Source organism: Sebastes fasciatus, chromosome 21 (genome assembly GCF_043250625.1).
Source record: "Sebastes fasciatus isolate fSebFas1 chromosome 21, fSebFas1.pri, whole genome shotgun sequence".
Lineage (NCBI taxonomy): Eukaryota > Metazoa > Chordata > Actinopteri > Perciformes > Sebastidae > Sebastes > Sebastes fasciatus.
Genome location: NC_133815.1, coordinates 25,578,570 through 25,601,669, shown reverse-complemented (window position 1 = coordinate 25,601,669; position 23,100 = coordinate 25,578,570). Strand labels below are relative to the sequence as shown.

The following is a 23,100-nucleotide window of genomic DNA, read 5'->3' as shown; positions in this document are numbered from 1 at the left end:
AACGGCTACGATACAACGGCACCGATAACACTTTACAGCAGCGTGACGTTAACCTCTCGTCACCATCTTTCGGGTTCTTGCGCTCCACCTCCCCGACGTTGCGGCCGAAAACGGTCGGTGGTGCGCACGACCCCGCTGGGCCGGGATCAGGAGAGAAGGCGCAGCGGTGTACACGGTGCGGCGAGGTCCGGGCGGGGAGCGCTGTAAAGCTGCGGCCACGAGCAACCTTCGCCCCGAGCCTTTCCAAGCCGACCTAGAGCCGGTCGCGGCGCACCGCCTTGTATGCGGGACTCCCCAGCCTGCCGTGTGTTGCTCACACCCTCCAGCTGGCTGTTAACGAGGGTCTTTTGGCACAGAGAAGTACTCCTATCGGTACTCGGTATCGGCGAGTACCCAAATGTAAGTACTTGTACTCGTACTTGGTATCGGTGCATCCCTAGTACCATGTAAACTGCTCTTTCTAATGAGTCTCTCTTAGCTGATCATTTTGGCTTTCTAGCCCACAAACTCCACTCTCATCAACCTCATTCCCAGCAGCAGCAGCAGCAACGGACAGCTCTGATAAACCAACACTACACTACCTGCCCAGCAGCAACCAGCAGACAGACACAGCTAGCTGGTGAACACAGTGGACAGATAATGGAGACCAAACAGAGGATACTGGACTCACATCCATCAGGGGGACACAATTCCAAGTCAATGATGATGTCGCTCTGCGTCTTCTGGGTGTTTAAATAGTCAACTGTTTGCTAAAACATTCACCACATCAACTTAACCTATAAGGGGATAGCATGTTAATGTTAATTTCCCCTTATTAGCTTGTTACGCTGCCCCCAAGTGGCCAAAAAATCAATGAATGCAACTTAAAAAAACAAAACCCATCATGACAGGAATCAGTCAGGATCAATGTTCCCTCAGAGACAGCAGCTGAACAGGTAGTTCTCATATGTCATCCTGTTCACTGAGCGACGGTCTCTTGGCATTGGCATTACATCATGGGGCAAAGATCAGGGGCAAAGATCAGGGGCAAAGATCAGGGCCAAAGACACAGGTGATCTACATGGAGGACAATATTTCCCCCTGAGATCACTGCTAATAATTCATCAGGTTGAGCAGCCCTCGTATGAAGACATTAAATCAGTACAGACAAACGGGTATCTGTCAGCAGTAATCTACAAGTAGATGCTATCTAATGAAGAAAAGAAATCAAAATGACTCAGGATAATATTTAGCCCGATGACAGCTAGGTCTCACATTGGACGTGATGTATATGACATTTTAAATTTGGGAGGGTTTTTGCACGATATTGGTGAGCAAACATCAAGCAGCAGTCAGCAGTAATCTGCATGAGGGCTGTGCCCTGAAGAAACAATTTGTATGTGTTTTTAGCAGTACAATAATCTTATGACATCTATAAATGTCTTATTTTGTCCAACCAACAGTCCACAACCCAAAGACTTTCCGTTCACGGTGATATCAGACAGAGAGAAGCAGCACATCGGAGAAGCTGCAACCACAGAATGTCATGACAAATTACCTAAATAATTAATCAATTATTCAAATGATTGGGTTGACTAATTGATTAATCAGCTGATATTTCAATGTCCTAATAGTCATGTGGCTTCTATTTGAGAGCTGAATGGTTGAGATGAGCGTGAAGTGTCCGACAGGTTCTGATGCTGATGGGCTGAAGTTTGTGCACTCACCAGCAGCGTGGGCAGCCCGGCCACCAGGGCGTACAGCAGGACGGGCGGGACGGCGCTGCTGTCCTCCGGTCCCAGGTAAGGTTTGGTGTACGTGGTGTCGTAGCAGAAAAAGCCCTGCACGTGCACGCTGAAGGTGTCGGTGTACTCGAAGTAGTAGGCCAGCATGACGGTCCCAGCCATGATCACCAGCTGGAAGTACAGCATGATGCAGACAGAGAGCGAGAGACATTTAATTAGAACAAAGCCTTTTCCCTCTCTCTCTCTCTCTCTCTCTCTCTCCCCCTCTCTCTCTCCTACCCGGCCTCCTCCTCCTCCCCGGCGGTACCGAGTCCCGCTGACCGGCTCATGACGGCTCGGCTGCACGCGATGAGCCGCTCTCTGATCGTGGTGGAGGCTTGCTCGCCCTGGCTTCCTCTGCTCGCTACTCGCTGCTGCGACTACTGACTCTGTGTGTGTGTGTGTGTGTAAGAGAGAGAGAGAGAGAGAGAGGGAGGGAGGGAGAGCCAGCGGGTGTGTGAGGGTGTGCAAGCATGAAAGAGATGAGGAGGCTTGGCTAACCCCCCCCCCCCCCCTCCACGGCAGTGTGTGTTTCCTTTTATGTGACAGTGAGAGACAGATTAGAGGGACATGTAGGCAAATAGGAGGATGGACAGCTTCCTACATCTTTGTGTGTGTGTGTGTGTGTGTGTGTGTGTGTGTAAACTGGACATGCATTGCCATGTTTCAGCCAGGAGTAAGGAAGCACAGGGAGAAAGTGAAAGAGGAGATAGAGATGGAGAGAGCGGGGGAGGGAGGGAGAGAGCTATAGACGTCATATGTGTCTGGACCGCTGGCGGAGGCTGAAGCTCTCCGATCTAAACTCAGCCCATATTTCATCAGAGACACGAGTCGATACAGAGAAGTGAAGGAGCAGACGCTGCGTGATGTCACACCCGTCCATTTGGATTTAAGTTAAAAAAAGAAACACCTCAGTGAGGAGAAGCCAACTTCTATCTATGGTTCTATGGTGTATCATCTGTAACAGGTTTCAAGTTATTGCTCGTAGGAGGTGATGTGAAGTTTTCAGATACTGAGTTAGTTAAAGTGGATTATACCCAACGCAGTCTGACGGCAGTTTGTTAAATAGTCACCAAATTTAATCTATTTGATTCGTGTGCATGGGCACCAATTTACCTTTTTTTTTCATGACTCTCAGCACGACTTTCAACGATGTATTTTTAGTGCGTTTTCCTACGAAATGTCCAGCAAAACGTGACGCACGTGTCAATTTCCGCTCCAGTAATTTAAAAACAAAACTGCTTAGTTAGGATAAGGCAATTCAACTACTTAGTTAGGATTAGGAAATTCAACTACTTAGTTAGGATTAGGAAATTCAACTACTTAGTTAGGATTGGGCAATTCAACTACTTAGTTATGCTTGGGCAATTAAACTACTTAGTTAGGCTTAGGCAAATAAACTACTCAATTAGGTTTAGGCAATTAAATACTTAGTTAGGATTAGGCAATAAAACTACTTGGTTAGGTTTAAGCAATTAAACTACTCAGTTAGGACTGGGCAATTAAACTACTTAGTTAGGATTGGGCAATTAAACTACTTAGTTAGGATTAGGCAATTAAACTATTTAGTTAGGATTAGGCAATAAAACTACTTGGTTAGGTTTAAGCAATTTAACTACTCAGTTAGGATTGGGCAATTGAACTACTTAGTTAGGATTGGGCAATTAAACTATTTAGGTAGGATTGGGCAATTAAACTACTTAGTTAGGATAGGGCAATTAATCTACTTAGTTAGGATTAGGCAATTAAACTACTTAGTTAGGATTAAGCAATTAAACTACTTAGTTAGGAGAAGGCAATACAACTACTTAGTTAGGAGAAGGCAATACAACTACTTAGTTAGGAGAAGGCAATACAACTACTTAGTTAGGATTTGGCAATTAAACTACTTAGTTAGGCTTAGGCAATAAAACTACTAAATTAGGATTAGGCAATTAAACTATTTAGGATTAGGCAATTAAACTACTAAATTAGGATTAGGCAATTAAACTACTTAGTTAGGATTAGGCAAATAAACTACTTAGTTAGGATTAGGCAATAAAACTACTTAGGATTAAGCAATTAAACTACTTAGTTTAGTTAGGCTTAGTCAATAAAACTACTTAGTTAGGATTAGGCAATAAAACTACTTAGTTAGGTTTAATCAATTAAACTTCTCAGTTAGGATTGGGCAATTAAACTACTTAGTTAGGATTGGGCAATTAAACTTATTAGTTAGGTTTAGGCAATTAAACTATTTAGGATTAGGCAATTAAACTACTTAGTTAGGATTAGGCAATTAAACTACTTAGTTAGGATTAGGCAATTAAACTACTTATTTAGGATTAGGCAATAAAACTACTTAGTTAAGTTTAAGCAATTAAACTACTCAGTTAGGATTAGCCAATAAAACTACTTATTTAGGAAAAGATCGACTTGGTTAGGCTTCGGCAATAAAACTACTTAGTTAGATTTAGGAAAAGATCGACTTTGTTAGGCTTCGGCAATAAAACTACTTTGTTAGGATTAGGCAATAAAACTACTTAGTTAGGATTAGGAAAAGATCGAATTGGTTAGGTTTAGGCAATAAAAGTACTTAGTTAGACTTAGGCAATAAATCTACATAGTTAGGCTTAGGCAATAAAACTACTTAGTCTTAGGCAATACAACTACTTAATTAGGCTTAGGCAATACAACTAATTATTTAGGATTAGGTAATAAAACTACTTAGTTTAGTTAGGCTTAGTCAATAAAACTACTTAGTTAGGCTTAGGCAATAAAACTACGTAGTTAAGTTAGGTTTAGGCAACAAAACTAGTCCCAGGTGTCTACTTCCTCTAACTTCTCCAAGGTGGTCTCTAGCTCTCCCGTCAGCTCCGTTCTCTTTATCCATCCATAGTCAGCTCCATCGGGGCCGTTTGAATGCAGAAAACATAAATGTCAGTATATGGGTGCTCTACAGTTGTAGCGTCGGCCCATTTGACCACGGAGACGAGAGCAACGGCCAGCTCGACTGTCACGTTACCGCCATATGATAACGTTTCCTGTCTATGACAGAGTTAGCATGCAGCTTTAGCCGTGATGTCTAGCTCTGCTCTTCCTGTTAATGTGTGAAACCCAAAGTGTTTCCATCCTTTACTGGATGTGTAGTGTTTACCACGCTGGATTTAAAATATCATGATACACAGGTGAATCGATATATTTTTCCCCCACCCCTAATGGGAACCCTACATGTATCTTATTGATGATTCTTCCCTCATTCAATTTCACATATACTCCATTTTTGTGTTCATTTTTTGCCATACTTTTTTGGTCTCACTGTGTTCGCCTGCTGTTTGCACTCCTCCATTACTCTTCATACATTTCTACTTCCTGACAGGCTGTGTTCTGTTCAACACTGCTGGCTCTGTAGTTGCTTATTCTTTATTTATTTTCCTTCCATTGCCGCAGCGACCCCATTTCCCCGCATGGATCATTGAAGCCTCGTCTTATTTCATACACCGCACTCTTTTCTGTGTTTTTTTCCTCCAACACCGGAGACGCATTCATGTGCTTCACTGACACGCCGAAATCTATAAGTCAAGGCTGTCAGAGAGAGACGGAGAGGCGGGTGGAAGACGGAGAGACAGACAGAGATGGAGATGGAGATGGAGATGCGGAGGGTGTGTGGAGTCAGGTGGGTACAAAGCTGACAGCTCTGAGTAATGGCTGCCATTACTGTGTCACTCCGTCATCACTCCCCATTTTAATACTAACTAGGCCAAAGCTATATGCTGCTGGCTTCATGCTCAAACACGCCACAGAGACGTCTAATGATGCATCTCCTACATAATAATAGCATTAGAAAGGGTTTAATTACAATAGCATACTTTATGGATCCAGTCTTATCAGACTGACAGCTGCATGTTGAACTACAAACCCTGATGTTCAGGGAATGATTACAATACTTTATCATACCATTTCCAGGATGTATTTAAAGGTCACCTATTATGCAAAATGCACTTTTCCATGTCTTTTAAACATCAATATCTGTCCCCAGTGTGTCTACAGGCCACCATAGTATCATAAAAGACCATCCTCTCTCTTTTTCTCCTCCTCCGTTTGTCCGGAAATGGGTGCAGAAAAAAAATTCGCTTTTTTCCTTGTATTCTGACGTCATTAGAGAATGCAAGTCACGTGAGGGTTTCCTGGTCGAACCAGAGAGAACCTTCAGTAGCTGACCCCGCCCCACAGCGCGTCACTGTCTCTCCTCCTCAACCGAACTTGAGCAAAGTAGCTCCTACTGTTAGTCTGCAAGAACCAGCAGAACAGGCTTCATGTACTCCCATCATCTAAATATAACATGTTCATTCACAAAGGCTTTATGTAATTACACTGTTTAAACAGATGATATTTATATATTATATATATTTGATGTCATGCATGTAGCAGATTACAGGTAGTAAATAGTGACTTGTAAGCAACACAACACATTTCTGTTTCACAGTCAAACTTTATTTGAGTTGACAGATGACAATATTAATTATTCACAGCATTTGTAATCATCTCACCTGTTAGTTAGTTATGTTAACATGGTACAGGAGAAAGTCTTCAGCTCTGGTAAACTATGGTAAGCTAAGCTCCGGTGGTCTGTAGTCATGGTAACACAGAGACAGCTCCTACTGTAAATAATATACCATTACTCTGATCTTCCATACATTTATCTTTTAGCAGAAATAATGAACTGACTACTGTTTCACATCTTCTATTTTCCACCCTGATGGTCGCTGTGTTTACACACCGTGTCATAGCGGTAGCATGTAGCTAACCCGTTAGCATGTAGCTACATGCTAACGGGTTAGCTACATGCTAACGGGTTAGCTTTGTATCTCCATGTAAACAGAGCCATCTGCTCTCAGCTGTCTGCTCTCCTCTGGGATGATTCTGTCGGTCATTTCTCACAGATGGATCTGTAAAGACAGACGTAAAACAGAGTGTATGTTTACGGTTTACAGAGTTGATGCATGAGGTAAACACTGAGTTAACTAACAGAGATATAAATAGTATTATTTACCTGAGAGAAACCGTCAGGAAAACCTGGAATCTGGACCGCAGATGTTCATCATGTGTCGCCGATTTCCTCCGGTAACGTGCGCTGGGTGAAGTTTCTGGTTTATAAACTTTAAAGTGGTTTATAAACTTTATTCTAGCTGCTATCTCTCCACTCGTCTCTCTCTCTCTCTCTCTCTATAGAGAGAGAGAGAGAGAGAGAGCTTCTCCGGGAGGGAGGGGGAGGGTGACGCTGTTGTTGAGGACGTTTGATTGACAGAAAACGCTGACCAATCAGAGCAGAGTGGGAGGAGACAGAGGCTACAGACACAGAAATCAGCACTTTTGGAAATGGGCTGAAACAGAGGTTATAGAGACATGCTGGAATGCATGATCTGATTGTTTTTTTGAAAAAAAAACTTCAGAGACATGGTTTGGAGGTGTCTGAGACCTATAATAACTAGTTTAAATGGAGTATAATATGTGACCTTTAAACATTTAATTCAATTCAATTCAATTCAATTTTGTTTTTGTATAGCGTCAAATCACAACAGAAGTTATCTCAAGACGCTTTATATATAGAGCAGGTCTTAGACCGTACACCATAGTTTAGAGACCCAACAAGATCCACCAAGCGCACTGTGGCCAGGAAAAACTCCCTGATTACTTGGAAGAAACCTGGAGCAGAACCGGGCTCAGGGTGGGCGGCCATCTAGTGTGATGATCTGTGGTTTTGGGGGCATTCGGTGAGTATTTAACAGGTGATTGAGTGGGAAACAGATGGTATGATAAGCAACATAACTACATTAACTACAAAAGTCAATGAATAGTTTGTGCTTTATCGACACGGCGACTGGATTCTCCCGATAAGTTCACACGAACATCTCCATCTTGTCAGGCTTCAAGCAGTCTGACCAGGGTCTGAACTTAGCATCCGCCACCCGCCAAATGTGGGTAAATTGTTGGCAGTGGCGGGTGAGATCACCAGGACACCCCCACTTTGGCAGGCAGGAAAAACGCTAAAGATGTGAATAGAGAACCGTAGTTGTCTTCTTTCTTGCTTACCGACAGTTACGATGCACAATGACGCATACGCACGCTGTATCATGTTTCAGTTTGATTGGGACCAGAGACACAGCGGAGAGAAAAAAAGTGCTCAACTAAAACTACTACTAAACCTGAAGGACGCACCCTATTTTTTCCCTGATAAACCTGTGTTGAAATCAGCAGGATGAGTGTTCGTAACGTTAGCTGTTAGCAGCCATTAGCTGTTAGCAGCCGTTAGCAGCACAGTCCTGACTGGATAAACAACGGAGCTACTAACGTTAACGGAGTTGCCATTGAGTTATTATTATGAGACGTTCACGGTCTGCTCAGTAAAATGACTGTTGGGTGAAGGTAAATTACAACGTTATCATGATGTGTTCAAATGTAATCTCGTAAAATTTTATAAAAACAAGTTTTTGGCGAGAAATTTGAATTAATCCAGTTGTTTGAAGGAGATGTTTTCACAACAATATAAAATAGATATTAGAGAGAAAACTATGACCTGTTTAACTTCATAACAACGTACCAAGATTTTTTTTTATCAAAGCAAATATTTAAATAATCATAATCATTTGAATTGTGTGTTTTTATGCAAACAACCACTATAGATGACAATAACAAAGTCCAGTACAGTACTGTGTATACTACCCTCCCTCCCCCAAAAAACAGTACTCCCCCAGAAGCTACGATGTAATTCCAACACTGTAATTAACCGTGAATATAATGTTTATTATGTTAAATATATCGAACATAGAATGACATTATATCTAGAATGTTATTTCTTCATTTAGCGCAGAGATTTCAAAAGTGGCCGATAAAATTTCTGAGTGGCAGACAAAACAAAATACTCTACTGCCACAGTGGCAGGAAGTGAAGAAAGTTAATTTCAGACCCTGAGTCTGACTCTCCGGATGTAGACTGTGGGTGTAAGTCTGCCATTGGCCGCCTATTTTAGCCGGCATTCTCATCCCCCTTTCCACTGTCTCTGCTATCTATTTTGGACAGGCACCATCGCTGCTTAGCAGCAAAAAATTGTGATTTCTATGGCTGCAAAATTGCGTCACATGTTAAAGAAAACGTTATATATTCACTTGTGCTTTATTGTAAGAGTGCAACTAAATAAGACCATCATTTCTGTGTGTTCTGATTTCAATAAAGATATTAATAGACTCGCAGATATCGACATAAAAGGTGAATAGCAGCAAGCCCACACATATTTCTTTTGCACACACAGATGCACTAATGTTCACACACATGCACAAACAGGACCAATCATGCAGAACGGAGGCTTCAAATGGAGCCAATCCACACAGAGGAGTCCTCTGTAGAGTCGTAGGTCCATCTGTCACTTTACTGCTCAGCCTACGAGGAGTCCTACAGACACTGTCAGGATGATTTCTACAGTAGACAAAAGCAAACAAGGAGATCTGTTCCTTCTATAAAAAGACGTACTGTATAGTCTGTGACAGCCTGATGTCTTCATGCGTCTCTACTCTCTTACTATCCCATTGGACACCCGTTATTCTATGACTGAATGTTGGATTATTGACAACCAAGGAGAAAGCAACAGAGACCTTATATTGCTTTTCTTTACTTATTGTTTGTGATATTTATTTCATATATGACAGCAGGGTCTGGAATGAACTTTTTCCACTTCCTGCCACTGTGGCAGTAGAGTATTTTTTTTTCTGCCACTTTTGAGATCTCTGCGCTAAATGAAGGAATAACATTTTAGATCTGATGTCATTCACTGTTCAATATATTTTAATATATATTTTAAATATTTCAAATGATTGATTATTTAAATAATTGCTTTGATTAAAAAAAATCTTGTTAAGTTGTTATGAAGTTAAACAGGTCATCATTTTCTCTCTATTATCTATTTTATATTGATGTGAAAACATCTCCTACAAACAACTGGATTTATTCAAGTTTCGTCTCATAATAATAACTTAATGGCACCTCCGTTAACGTTAGTAGCTCCGCTATTTATCCAGTCAGGACTGTGCTGCTAACGGTAGCTAACAGCTAACGTTACGAACACTCATCCTGCTGATTTCAGCACAGATTTATCAGGAAAAAAATAGGGCGCGTCCTTCAGGTTTAGTAGTAGTTTTAGTAGAGCACTTTTTTCCTCTCTGCCATGTCTCCGGTCCCAATCAAACTGAAACATGATACAGCGTGCGTATGCGTCATTGTGCAGCGTAACTGTCGGTAAGCATCAATAAGAGGAATCGATAGACACAGAGGCACGCGATGCCTAGAAAGTAGACAACTACGGCTCTCTATTCCATCACTACCGTTTTCCCTGCCAGCCAAAGTGGCGGATGTCCTGATGATTTCACCCGCCACTGCCAACAAGTTACCCTCATTTGGCGGGTGCTAATTTCAGACCCTGTATGCCAGTATCCAAAATACTTATTCAATACAATACCCAGTGATGTGTCTTCTCTCATAAAATGACAAAGAGTATAGAAACTACGTCTGTAACTCAGAGGATATAAATCTTCTTCCCAGTAGGAACACTTAAATATCCATCATTTAAATCATTATGTGCTAAAAGTAGTAAAATTAACTAACGGCTGAATTCAGAGTTATTTTCCTCGCCATAATGAACGGTCATCAGACCCACGGGACCGCACCGCCCTGCACGCTCATATGACACATCGGGTTCTCCCAGCTTCCTGCTTCCTACAAACAATTTCTTAAACGTTTACAATGAATACTTAATATAATTTATAAAATGTTCTAATACAATATGTGCAACAATAGCCTTTTAATAAATACTTAACTAATGTAATCAGATTTGAATTGTTATTGTGTCTTATCAGCTATGATATAATTTATATACTAATTATATCATATTACTGATAAAATAACAGAAATTATAGCATTACTAATAATTAATAAACATTATTAATTATTATTTAATTGTTTGTTAACAGTAAAACAACTATTAACTAAGTTTAGCTAAATAAAATCAATTTATTATTTATTGATGATGGTTGTTATAAAGTGTTACCGATTGGTCCATTGGTATGAGAGATTAGCCGTGGACAGACAGACATAGATGCATACGCACACATAAAACTGAATACATAATCTCCTGGCGGAGAGAATAACAACAATCCAAAATCATTATTCTTATATGTAATCTGCTGTAGATACTCTCCTCACACACAGTAAATATGACATCAGAGTAAAATATGACAGGCATATTTCCTCTCTTAGCTCTCTCCTCCCTGAGGACTGACTAATGAGCTTTGTTGTCTGGTGAATACAGTACAGGTGTCCCACTGCAGCAGCATTAAAGCATGAAAAGACACACACACACACACACACACACACACACACACACACACACACACACAGAGAGAACATTAAAGCGCAGTCAAACACCTTTTAGATAACTAGTTAAAGTGAGACCAAAGCACAATTTTGATCACTAATACAAGAAAATCCAAAAGTCTGTTGACACTGTAAACAACAAAGGGCCGCTCCTTTTCTGCAGAATAAAGGCTTTGAACACCTTTTCCTAAATAAAGGACAAACATCTATTATTCCTGCATCATGTGGGTGTGATAAATGTGCCGTTATTAAGCATCACCCATAAATCAACCCGGTCTCAGAGGATAGTGTATAAATAGCACGACGCATTTTAGGCTTTTTACGTGTCATTTGTGCACCACGCAACAACACTACAGTAACGTTCGTAGTTAGGTTTAGGAAACAAAACCACTTAGTTAGGTTTAGGAAAAACGTCAAGGTTGGGCTTAAAATAACTACTTAAACTTAGAAAAATATGTACTGAAACAACATAAGTACGGATAACACGTCACTAAAAAAACACGTGACAGACGTCACTGAGGTAAAACAAAACAAAACAGCGGTCTCCTGGTAGAAAGTCCTGTGTTTGTTGGACCCATCCATCTCCCCTCCTGCCACCATCAGCAGTCTTTCTCACTTGTTATTCTACGTCACTAGCTCCGAGCGTGGCATATTTACGCATTTGCATTGAAGTCAGTACGGACTACATGGCGTTGATGACAAGCCAAAAACAAAAAAAAGCATTCTTATTGCACGCTTAACGCCTTGCGCATTGTCGTGGCATTCATACACTTTTTCATGCAAACGGGCTGGATCAGTATTCAATACAACACCCTCACACCGTGTCCTAACTGGATGCGACGCGAGCGAGCGTCAGCGACAAAATCAGCTTGATTAAATTGTTTTCTATTGGAGTGTCCTCACCGGCCGCAAGCGATGGCGCGACGCAAAGTTTTGAATTGAACTTTTGTCGGACGCTCTGTTCCTGTTTTTTTTTCTAACGCTGGTTAAATAAGTTTTATCCGCTCCCGTTATATGTTTGTATTTTTTTAATCTAGCTTGATAGAAAAACCTGAGAGAAAGTAGGTTTACAAATCAGGTGCACTAAAACCAAACAGAGGACCAAGAGAGTAAGAAAAGCATCCTGTGCTCCTCTTACATCTCACTTCTTCTTCCTGTTTGGATTATTTTGTTGGACTAATGTTACACTCTACAGCAGGCTGAGCAGGAACTCAGTGAGTGAGTGAAACATCCACATTTAGTCTTTATTAACTTAAATTGTGGTTATGAAAAAATCATTCAGAATGTTAGATTAATCTCTTGTTTAACTGGTATCTCGCTACCTTTCTGTGTCACTGCCGGACACATGCACGGGGATGAGCAAGACGCACGGCGGTTTATATTGTATGTCATTTCCAGTAAATATCACAATATGAAACGTGTGTTTTCTGTTTAAAAAGTAGGCTACAAACGTAGATAGCAAGAACTACTAACACTTCTTTGAAGTGGTTACGTCTCCAGTCTGATATGGAGTTCACGTCTGATATGTACGTGTTTAGTTTACATGACATAGAACAGAAGTGCATATTTAACACATCCAGTGTGGACAGAGAGCGTCCGATGCTACGCAATGCTACGCGATGCGGCGCGATAGTCGGGACGCTCGCATCCAGTTAGGACACGGTGTCAGTTTAGTACGGGGGCTGGCAGCAGGAGAGAACAGGTTAGCCACAGCTTTAACATGTTAATTCACTCATTAGACTATAATGTACACAAGAAACTTTTCTTTGTTTCCTGTGGAGTGAAATCTGCGTTTCCCTGTGTGACATATTTAAAAGACAACCACTCAAAATGAACTGATATGCTGACAAGGCGACATCACTCTGACTGACTGAGAATCTATAAATAGGCGTGTTGTGGTTGAGATATGAGATATGCTTACATTGTGTTTTATTACACCATTATGCCAAAGGCAGCGGCGCGACCCAGATAGTCAATACATCACAGCATGCAGAAATACCTTAGCTAACAGGCGCACACATCACTTTGAAATGCATATCAATCACACAAATTAGCACTGAGAGCAACGGCTACGAGAGGAACGCGCCATGAAATGAAAAATAAGTGTTGATTATCACAGCCAAAATATATGGCTTCATGATTTCTGCATGCGAGTCAAGTGTAGCACGCATGATTTGATTTCATCGCGTGTGAATAAACAGCTCTTAATAAAAGGCAAAGCGGCAGAGGAGGAAACTTCAAAGTAGCATGCTTGGAGCGGCCCCGGCTTATCTGGCATGTCACACTTCATAAGATATTCATGCAGTGTCTTACTCGCGACCCGTCGACGTGAAGGCGGGTCCTGCAGGCCCGTGTTCTTGAATGAAAATAAATGTGGCAGGCGTGGGGAGGAAGTGGAGATTGAAGGCTGGGGCAGCTCTGCAGAGAGGCAGCTCTGTGTTCTCTACATACTGTAAACTCTACAGTCACCAGGTCACGTCGAGGAACAGAGAATACACTGCATTTGGTCGGCACTTTCATTTTAGTTCATCTTTCATTACGCTCGCGAGAAGAAATGAACAATTCCCTATGCGAGCCTAGTAGATGCTGAGATTTTTCACATTTGACCAGCTGTCAGCGCTAAACTAAAACTTTGGAGATCACCAGTCAGTGGGCTTAAGCCTGGGACACACCGGGAATGTCAGGAGCGCGTGGCGGCTGTGTGGCGTGGTGGCTGCGTGATTCACACGTTGCGTGATTCACGCGTAAGGTTTTCACACCAGCTGCATGTCTGCTGCGTTTCTGCTGCTGCAGGCGCTGCTGTCAGCCCTTTCTTTCTACATAATGGCCATTTCATTAAAAATATCATTTATATTTATTTTAGACAGAGAAAGGTGAAGAAACGTGTGGTAATTTGTAAATAATAGTAATAATCCACAATTAACACTCCGTACTATATTCATTCATGGAGCTCTCCAAGTCACTGCATGTTCTATAACACTGTCCGGCACATATTTCAGAATAAAAGCCTTGTGTTAACAAATGAAGGAATTCTGTCCAAAGAAAAAACGCTTGAGGGCTTTTATTTCTAAATGAAAGCAGGAAGTGTTGATTTAAAAAGAAGTCTTTACTTTTTTTTCATCTCCGTAACATATTCTACAGATAGACATCGAAACTGTAGTAATGTAGCTGGTATGATGTTAACATACTGTCAATAGATCACTTTCACTGTCTGTTGTTGCTGTGAGACGCACGCGGCACACGTAAAAAATAGGTGAGACCTCTATTCTCTAGTGTGGCTGCTCTAACCTGTTAACACGGACGCCGAAATAAAAAACAATAGGTAACGAAGCCGCCACGCGCTCCTGACGTTCCTGGTGTGTTCCAGGCTTTAGTCCTCTTTAGAAGATGACTGTCTTTAGAGAATTTCATGACAATCCATCCAATATTTGTTGAGATATTTCAGTCTAAACCAAAGTGGTGGACCCCCAACCGGCACTGCCATCCCTGTAGAGCTCTGTGGCTAAAAACTACAAATACCAAGACTGCTTTAGTCCCTACATAAATAAATATCTCCACTGTCATAATTTACACAAGAATTGTGTGACGCTACTTTATACATCCTGTGATATCCTTTTCTTCAATCCCATTAATGTATCTACTAACAAGTATTGTGTGTGTATCAAAGCCTGATTTATGCCATAGAGCTCCATCGTTGTCCAAAACACTCTAAAAGAGGACCTATTTGCTCATTTTCAAGTTCATACATGTATTTTGAACTACTAGAACATGTTTACATGCTTTAATTAAAAAAAAAAAAATGCTTTACCTTTCTCATAACGGCTGTCTGAAACGCATTTTGAGCTCCTGTCAACCAAATTTAACTTTTCGGACTCCACTGCAGCTCCGCTCTAACTAGCCGCTTGGCAAAATGTGTTACTTGGTGACATCACCACGTTACGGAAGAAAAAGGCAGGACTTCAAACGAGGTGTTTCAGTCAGTTCAGGAGTAGTGTTTCTGTGTGCAAGGCTGGGACGATACACCTATCTCCCGGTTCTGTACTATCACGATACTTTGGTGCCGATTCGATATGTATTTAGATTCGATATTACGATTTATTTTGATTTTTGTTAACTTTTTTAACACCAGACCATGGGAAAAAGTTGAATCATACACTTCTAGGGACTTTTACTTTGTAAATATCTGAATGAATCCAGTAAAAATGTTTGATTTTCAGCATGTATGTAGTCAGAGACGTCCTGAAGTCAACTATATCAGGAATTATTTATTACATTTTTTATCCAGCAACCCAAAAAACAAAGAATAAAGACATTTCCCTCACAGATTAGTGATATTTTCTTTTTAATTTGTAAGGGACATGTAATGTTTTATACTTCTGGTGAATATAATCCAATAAATCTTATTTCCATAGATGTATTTTGTATAAACAGTTCCTTTTGTTAACACCTTATTTTGAAAACCGGACGTAGTCCCATGTGTCTACTTCCTCTAACTTCTCCAACGTTCTCTTTATCCATCCATGGTCAGCTCTGTCGGGGCCGTTTGAATGCATTTAACATAAATGTCAGTATATGGGTGCTGTTGTACAGTTGTAGCGTCGGCCCATTTGACCACGGAGATGAGAGCGACGGCCGGCTCGATACCGCGATACCATAACGTTTCCTGTCCGTGACAGAGTGAGTATGACTGTTGAAAACAATGCTGGCATTTAGTAGGCGCTATGGATATAATCCTGGATTTACCAAGACAGCAGAACCACGGGGGACGTGTTGAGTTTGCATGAACAGCAAAGTGAAACTTACCATGCACGGCAGATGGATTCTCGCGATATCACAAGATCACGCCAGAATAGCAGGATCACACAAAGATCTCACTAACCATAATGATTAGGACCAATAAGCGTCCTGTGAGAGGCAGTTTTTAATTTGTTCTTCTCAATTTAAAATGACAAAAAAGTTAACTCTGTTTAACGCCACTAATTTCTTTAACGCATTAATGCAACTTGTCATTTTTAGGTTGTACCGGTCTCGGTTTAAAGCTAGAGTAAAGATAAATACTTCACACATACTTCATATGAAACTAGAAAAACCTGATGAATCCATCGGTACCAACCATGTCATACTAGCTTGTCATGAAGGAGGTTAAATTAACGCTCCAAACTTACACTAAATTTTGTCGAGGAAAAACTGTCATTTTCTTAAAGGGGTCCCTTGACCTCTGACCTCCAGATGTATGAATGTAAATGGGTTCTATGGGTACCCACGAGTCTCCCCTTTACAGACATGCCCACTTTATGATAATCACATGCAGTTTGTCGGCAAGTCATAGTCAAGTCAGCACAAGTCATAGTCAAGTCAGCACACTGACACACTGACAGCTGTTGTTGTCTGTTGGGCTGCAGTTTACCATGTTATGATTGGAGCATATTGTTTTATGTTAAATGCAGTACCTGTGAGGGTTTCTGGACAATATCTGTCATTGTTTTGTGTTGTTAATTGATTTACAATAATAAATATATACATACATTTGCATAAAGCAGCATATTTGCCCACTCCCATGTTGATAAGACTATTAAATACTTGACAAATCTCCCTTTAAGGTACATTTTGAACAGATACAAAATGTGATTAATCACGATTAAATATTTTAATCGACTGACATCCCTCGACAAAATACATACAAATCTAGGAGCTCATGCAGTATGTCTTCCATCTTTATCTCTCTCTCTCTCTCTCTCTGTGTCTGTCTGTCTCTGGAGGAGCCTATTTCCTGGCGACTGGTGAGCAGATAATTACAAAGTAGATCAAGTCTCTCTCTCTCGGGTTGTTAGTGTTTCAATTAATGATACATACCAATAAAGCCTTCATGCTTCCTAGTATTTCTGAGCTGTTTACCTCCTCACACTATCCGTAATGCACTGCTCTTCTCCTTCTGCACTCAACACAAGGTACAGTTTAACATCTAGCAGTAGGTTTCATGGTGGATTTTGTTCAGCTTATAATGGAACACATCATTTTTTCATTCTGGGGCAACAACTGGCTCAGGGCAGAACTATGATTATTTCCCGACCTTTAAATGCATTTTTCCCGTTAGTTTGATCTTTTCATGCCCGGCCCGGAGCTCATGGCACACCGGTGGGAGGAGAGATGCAACCAGATGGGAGATGTATGCAGATAAGGTAGCACAAGGCCAGGTGCTAGTGTTGCAGTGAGTGTATTTGACGTTGCATTGAACCACTTTTAACCAGAATCAAAAACAGGTTTATTGCCAAGTAGGTTTCACTTACAGTACAAGGAATTTGCTTTGGTGATGTGGTGCATAATAACAGCGATTTAGTTTTAGTCTTTTAACAAAAATGTATTTGTATGTTGTCGTGAATTTTTTATATTTATGTCTTCTAAGCATTTTGAGGCTGCAGCTGTCACCATATTAGTTAGTACAGTTACCGTGGTTACCACGGTGTTGTTCTTAGTGGGCAACCTCCGGGTCTGAGGAGTGAAGCCAATGATGAAGAGCCTTAAACCTGCGTTCTCTCTACCAGCCAGCAGGGGGCAACTCCTCTGATTGTATATATGAGAAAATGAGCCTCCTTCTCTCTTGATTTATTACCTCAGTGAACATTGTAAACATGAGTTTATGGGCTCAGTCGCTAGTTTCAAGTCTTCTTCAATACAGCCTGATGTTCATTTAGTAAATGATGGTCCCATTTAGAGTCAGATAGACCATAAAGCAGGGGATGCTTTAGGGCGGGGCTACATTGTGACTGACAGGTCACTACCACGGCGTTGTCCGGTCTGGGAGTTGTCCGTGTTTTCGTCTTACAACTTTAACCCTTTCACAGTGGGTTTTCACTTCATGGATGTAACATTTTGGTCGCCTAAAAATGGCGTATTCAGCGTTCGGTTGTATTTAGCTCCGCCCTCTCGTGTCACTTCATGGCGACGACCAAAAAACAACATGGCGACGGCCAAAATGCAGAACTCGAGGCTTCAAAACGGTAGTACACAAACCAATGGGTGACATCACGGTGACTACGTCCACTTCTTATATACAGTCTATGGTTGTTCTCGTCAATAGGGAGGTTAGTGGAAAAGGACACTTGGACTTCGACTCAAGATTCAACTATTCGTCCGTATGCGGTCCGCCACAGTTTCATAATGTTCACTTCTCAACCGGTGACAGACAACCATTCACACTCACATTCACACCTACGGCACATTTAGTCAACAATGAACCTAACTGATGGACTGTGGGAGGAAACCTGAGTACCCGGAGAAAACCCAAGCTGACACGGGGAGAACATGCAAACTCCGATCTGAACCTGCGACCCTGTTGCTGTGAAGCAACAGTGCTAACCACTGCACCAACCTTAATATATTTATAAAATGCTCAAAATGATGTTGAGTTCGACAAAATGTTCTACTGCATCTTTTCTGGAAAAAAAAATGTTGTGCCTGGAATCATTGTCTGAAACAGATTATTACAATATCATCATGATACAATTACACAGCAATAAACAATATGATTACTGCACAGGGCTTGATGAGCCATTTTTATACCAGTAGCACCACTGTGGCACAGGTGTTTAAGGTTTATATTCCAATTCACCTGATTAGAACAATGCAAGAAAAACAAGACTAAAATTGTACAGCAATGCTTGCTCTGTTCCAGTCTTTGCCATTTAGAACTAAAAATATTCAGCCCTTACCCTAAGGAATTATATATAAAGACTCATATAAATAACTTCTAAAAGGGAACAACACAGCCCAGACTGAGGTCCGGGTTTTGATCGTAACTGCAGCTCACAGCATTGAGATTGGATCACAGTTCTTTGGATGTCTGGCAGATTAGTCAATTAATACCAATATCTAAACTGACAGCTGATCTGCTCAGACAGGACCTTCAGCACAGACACCGATTAGGTTTCCTCAAATTTGATGCTTTTCTTTGTTTCATTTGTCTCTTTTCAAAACTTGGATTGGACGTTGGACATTGGTTACTAGGGGTGCACCGATACCACTTTTTTTCAGACCGAGTACAAGTACTTACATTTGGGTACTCGCCGATACCGAGTACCGATACGAGTACTTCTCTGTGCCAAAAGACCCTCGTTAACAGCCAGATGGAGGGTGTGAGCGACACATGACAGGCTGGGGAGTCCCGCACACGAGGCGGTGCGCCGCGACCGGCTCTAGGTCGGCTTGGAAAGGCTCGTGGCGAAAGGTGGCTCGCGGCTGCAGCTTTACAGCACTCCCCGCCCGGATCTCGCCGCACAGTGGACAAAGGGCTCGCTGCGCTTTCTCTCCCCACCGGAGAGGGACGGGGCCTCCTGCTCCCAGTGCGACTGTCGACCGGGGCGGACTGTCCAGGGGTCTGCAGTGATGTCGGCAACCCACCCGACCCGTCTTGAAACACGGACCAAGGAGTCTAACGCGCAATGAAAGTGAGGGCCGGCACGCGCCAGCTGAGGTGGGATCCCAGCCCAGCGGGGTCGGGCGCACCACCGGCCCGTCTCGCCCGCACTGTTGATGAGGTGGAGTGAAAGCAGTGGTATGACAGCCGCTTTGCGAGTACGAGTACGAGTACATGAGCACAGTATCGGACCTGATACTGGTATCGGTATCGGTGCATCCCTATTGTTTACTAAATGTACAACATAGGTTTACTTAGTCTTTAGGATTACTCGGTTAGGTTTAGGCAAAAAAACTACTTGGTTAAGTTGTTTCTTTCGCTTCCAGAGACGGATCACATGACAGGGGCGTGACGGATCAGGGAAGGATGACCTGATATGACCCAATCATGAAGAGAATGTGGGTGTCTGCGTCATCGTTTTCAGAGGTCTCCGTTTCCGCCCGTCCAGACTAAACTAGAACGGCATCAGCGGCGCTTTCAAACGTCTATGTTTCAGGGGTTCTAAATTGCAGTGTGGACGCTGGGAGTAAACTAATAAAAAGTAATGCGTTTTAGAACGAGAAGGTATTAGTGTGGGTGTAGCCTGAGTCTGATGTCTTTTCAGGCTCAGGTTGATCTTATAGGACTAATAATGTGAACAGCAACTGTGTAGCTGTATAGTTGTCTTGAATGAGCACTTGGAACAAAAATTCAAAAAAAAGAAGAAGAGAAGAAAAGCATTTGAAGATATTCCAAGAAATTACATCACAATAACAAAAAAATACCAATGTAAGAACTGGGGAAATATTTCAGGGTAATTATTGACATGTTTTGTTTTTTTACGTATTTATTTTGGCATTACTCGCCGATACCGAGTACTGATACGAGTACTTCTCTGTGCCAAAAGAACCTTCTTAACAGCCAGCTGGAGGGTGTGAGCGACACACGGCAGGCTGGGGAGTCCCGCATACGAGGCAGTGCGCCACGACCGGCTCTAGGTCGGCTTGGAAACGCTCGGGGCGAAGACCTCACCGCACCGTGACAGGGCTCCCTGCTCCCGGTGCAACTGTCAACCGGGGCGGACTGTCCTCAGTGCGCTCCAACCGCGTCGTGCCGCGGCCAACGTAAAAGGCGCCAGGGGTCTACGGCGTTGTCTGCAACCCACCAAACCTGTCTTGAAACACAGACCAAGGAGTCTAACGCACGCGCGAGTCAAAGGGTGCAAGCAAAACCCCGTGGCGCAATGAAAGTGAGGGCCGGCGCTGAGGTGGGATCCCGGCCCAGTGGAGTAGGGCGCACCACCGGCCCGTCTCGCCCGCATCGTCGGGGAGGTGGAGCGTGAGGACCCGAAAGATGGTGACGAGAGGTTAACGTTGCGCTGCTGTAAAGTGGTATCTGAGCCGTTTTGAGAGTACGAGTAAGAGTATATGAGCACAGTATCGGACCCAATACCCGATACTGGTATCGGTATCGGTGCATCCCTAGTTTCAGGTGTGCTGATATACATTTTTAAAAGAGGCCTAAGCAGGGAATGTTTAATACAGGGTACATGTTGGCTGTGGCAGGTAAGAATTTCAGGTCACCTTCCACTAGGGCTGACACAATATCAGATTTTCACAACACAATTATTGTGGTCAATATAATTCATGATAACGATATTGTTGAGATATCTTTCGAAAATTGAAAGAAAAAAAAAATGCTATCAGTCAAATTCTTCTTCAACTTTGCTATTTGTGCATTTTGTCTCTTTTTTGGCAAATTAGGCGCTAAATTATTTATACAATATTATCATAGTGTATTATTAAAGTTATATCAATATTTCATTTTAAAATATCACAGTACTACCTATATCAATCGTCAATACCTATATATATATATATATATATATCGCGTCAACCTATCTACCACCATGGCAGATAGGATTTCCTTATATTAAAGGTCCCATATTGTAAACAGTGAGATTTTCATGTCTTTTATATTTTAAAGCACTTTTAGGTAATATATAAATACTTTTAAAGTATCAAAACGCTCAATATACGGAAAAATACACACAGCCCGTATTCAGAAATTGTGCCTTTGAAACAAGCCGTTAGGATTTATGTCCATTTGTGATGTGTCCCAGTTTATATCCTGTTGCAGTGTATGTGAATAACATCAGCTGACAGGAAGTAAACATGGACCCAAACTGTTGCCTAGTAACGCAATTCCGTTGCAATTCCATTGAAATGCAGTAAAACGGAGCGTTTCAGACAGAGGGTGAATACAGGTATATTCAGGCAGTCAGTACGAGGAAAATAATGTGGTTTTTGAACATTACAGCATGTAAACATGTTCTAGTAGAAACACAAAATAAAAGTATGAACCTCAAATGAGCATGATATGGGACCTTTAAGGTTACATTATATATTCCATATTTCTAGTGTCTGGTACCACGGATTCAGTGTTTACAATTCTAAAGCGTTCTACATAGATTTCAGGACTGGTAGACAAATAAATTGAGCGGCCGGTAGAAATGGTCAGTTACCTGCCAGAGTTTCAGACCCTGGGCCTAAGACATAAGAGCACACATCAGATGTATAGTACACCATAATGTATAGCAGTTTACTACACCTATCATAGTGTAGTTTAGTATTTAGTATCAGTCCTAGTGCGGGTTGATACCAGAGACAATGTGCAGCAAAACAGAGTCTGTATGTGTAGAAGCTTCTACTGAGTGAGCAGGCTGAGCCCTCCAGTGGTGACTCCCTGAACAACAACTGACTCATTCAATACAATCAACATGACAACACACACACACACACTGGTCGTGGAAGTTTCTGTGAGATCATATCTGTAAATAACCACAACTGTCTGTGATAATAAATGACACACAATGGACAACGCAGTTATTCTCCCTTGCCCTCACAGCTGCTCATATGATTCCAACAGAAGCTTCGAATCAGTTTACAAATGACACGAGCTGAATGATGATGACCGCCGACGCTCATCGCTCGCTAATCTCTCCCACTGATGCTGCAGTTTTCCAAGTGTTTCCATTATTCCGGACAAGACATATTGTATGTTTCTCTTCAGATAGAAAAGGAGAAGATTAAGCTTTTCATTAGAGCCTCCATGCTCCATGGTAAACACCCACATCAGCACCAACACCCCGCCCCCCCCATGATGCAACTAGCCGCAATTAATTACACTGAATAATAAACGTGCTGCACCCTTCTTAATGGTACAAGTACAGCTTGGTGTACTGCTCCAGTCTGAACGCAGGCCAGGATGAAGAATCCCTGCTTCCTCCATCACGTCCCCGTTATTGGCCTGTATGATGCTACAGGAGTTTTTACCCTCTGAGCAGCTGTCACAGCTTCTACCTTCATCATCTGGAGTTACTCCAACAATTCAATAAACATATTAATGCTGCTGCTGCTGTTCGAGGGACACTTGTATGTCTACTGCCTTACCAGACTTTCCTGAATCAGCGTTAAACTGTACAGAAATCCTGCAGAAAAACTAACTAAATCATTTTTAATTGCACCATAGAAATTAACGTAT

The 23,100-nt window shown here is 41.9% G+C and overlaps 1 protein-coding gene across 4 annotated transcripts in view; it reads right to left on the bottom strand.

Annotated features, from left to right (window-relative positions):
* LOC141759733 (phospholipid phosphatase-related protein type 5-like) overlaps positions 1 to 23,100 on the bottom strand; it is a 139,791-nt gene that overhangs the window by 102,602 nt on the left and 14,089 nt on the right. Inside the window, exons 1-2 of one of the 4 annotated variants that reach the window (XM_074622052.1) lie at positions 2,004 to 2,138; positions 1,707 to 1,895 (exon numbers count right to left, since the gene is read on the bottom strand). The exons of 1 other annotated variant lie outside the window; for it this stretch is intronic. In XM_074622052.1, coding sequence (XP_074478153.1) covers positions 1,707 to 1,886 — 180 coding nt within the window. In that variant the 5' untranslated portion in view covers positions 1,887 to 1,895; positions 2,004 to 2,138. Of the gene's footprint in view, positions 1 to 1,706; positions 2,168 to 23,100 lie in introns of those variants that run through there. 2 more of the 4 variants (XM_074622051.1, XM_074622054.1) reach the window with 2 other exon arrangements.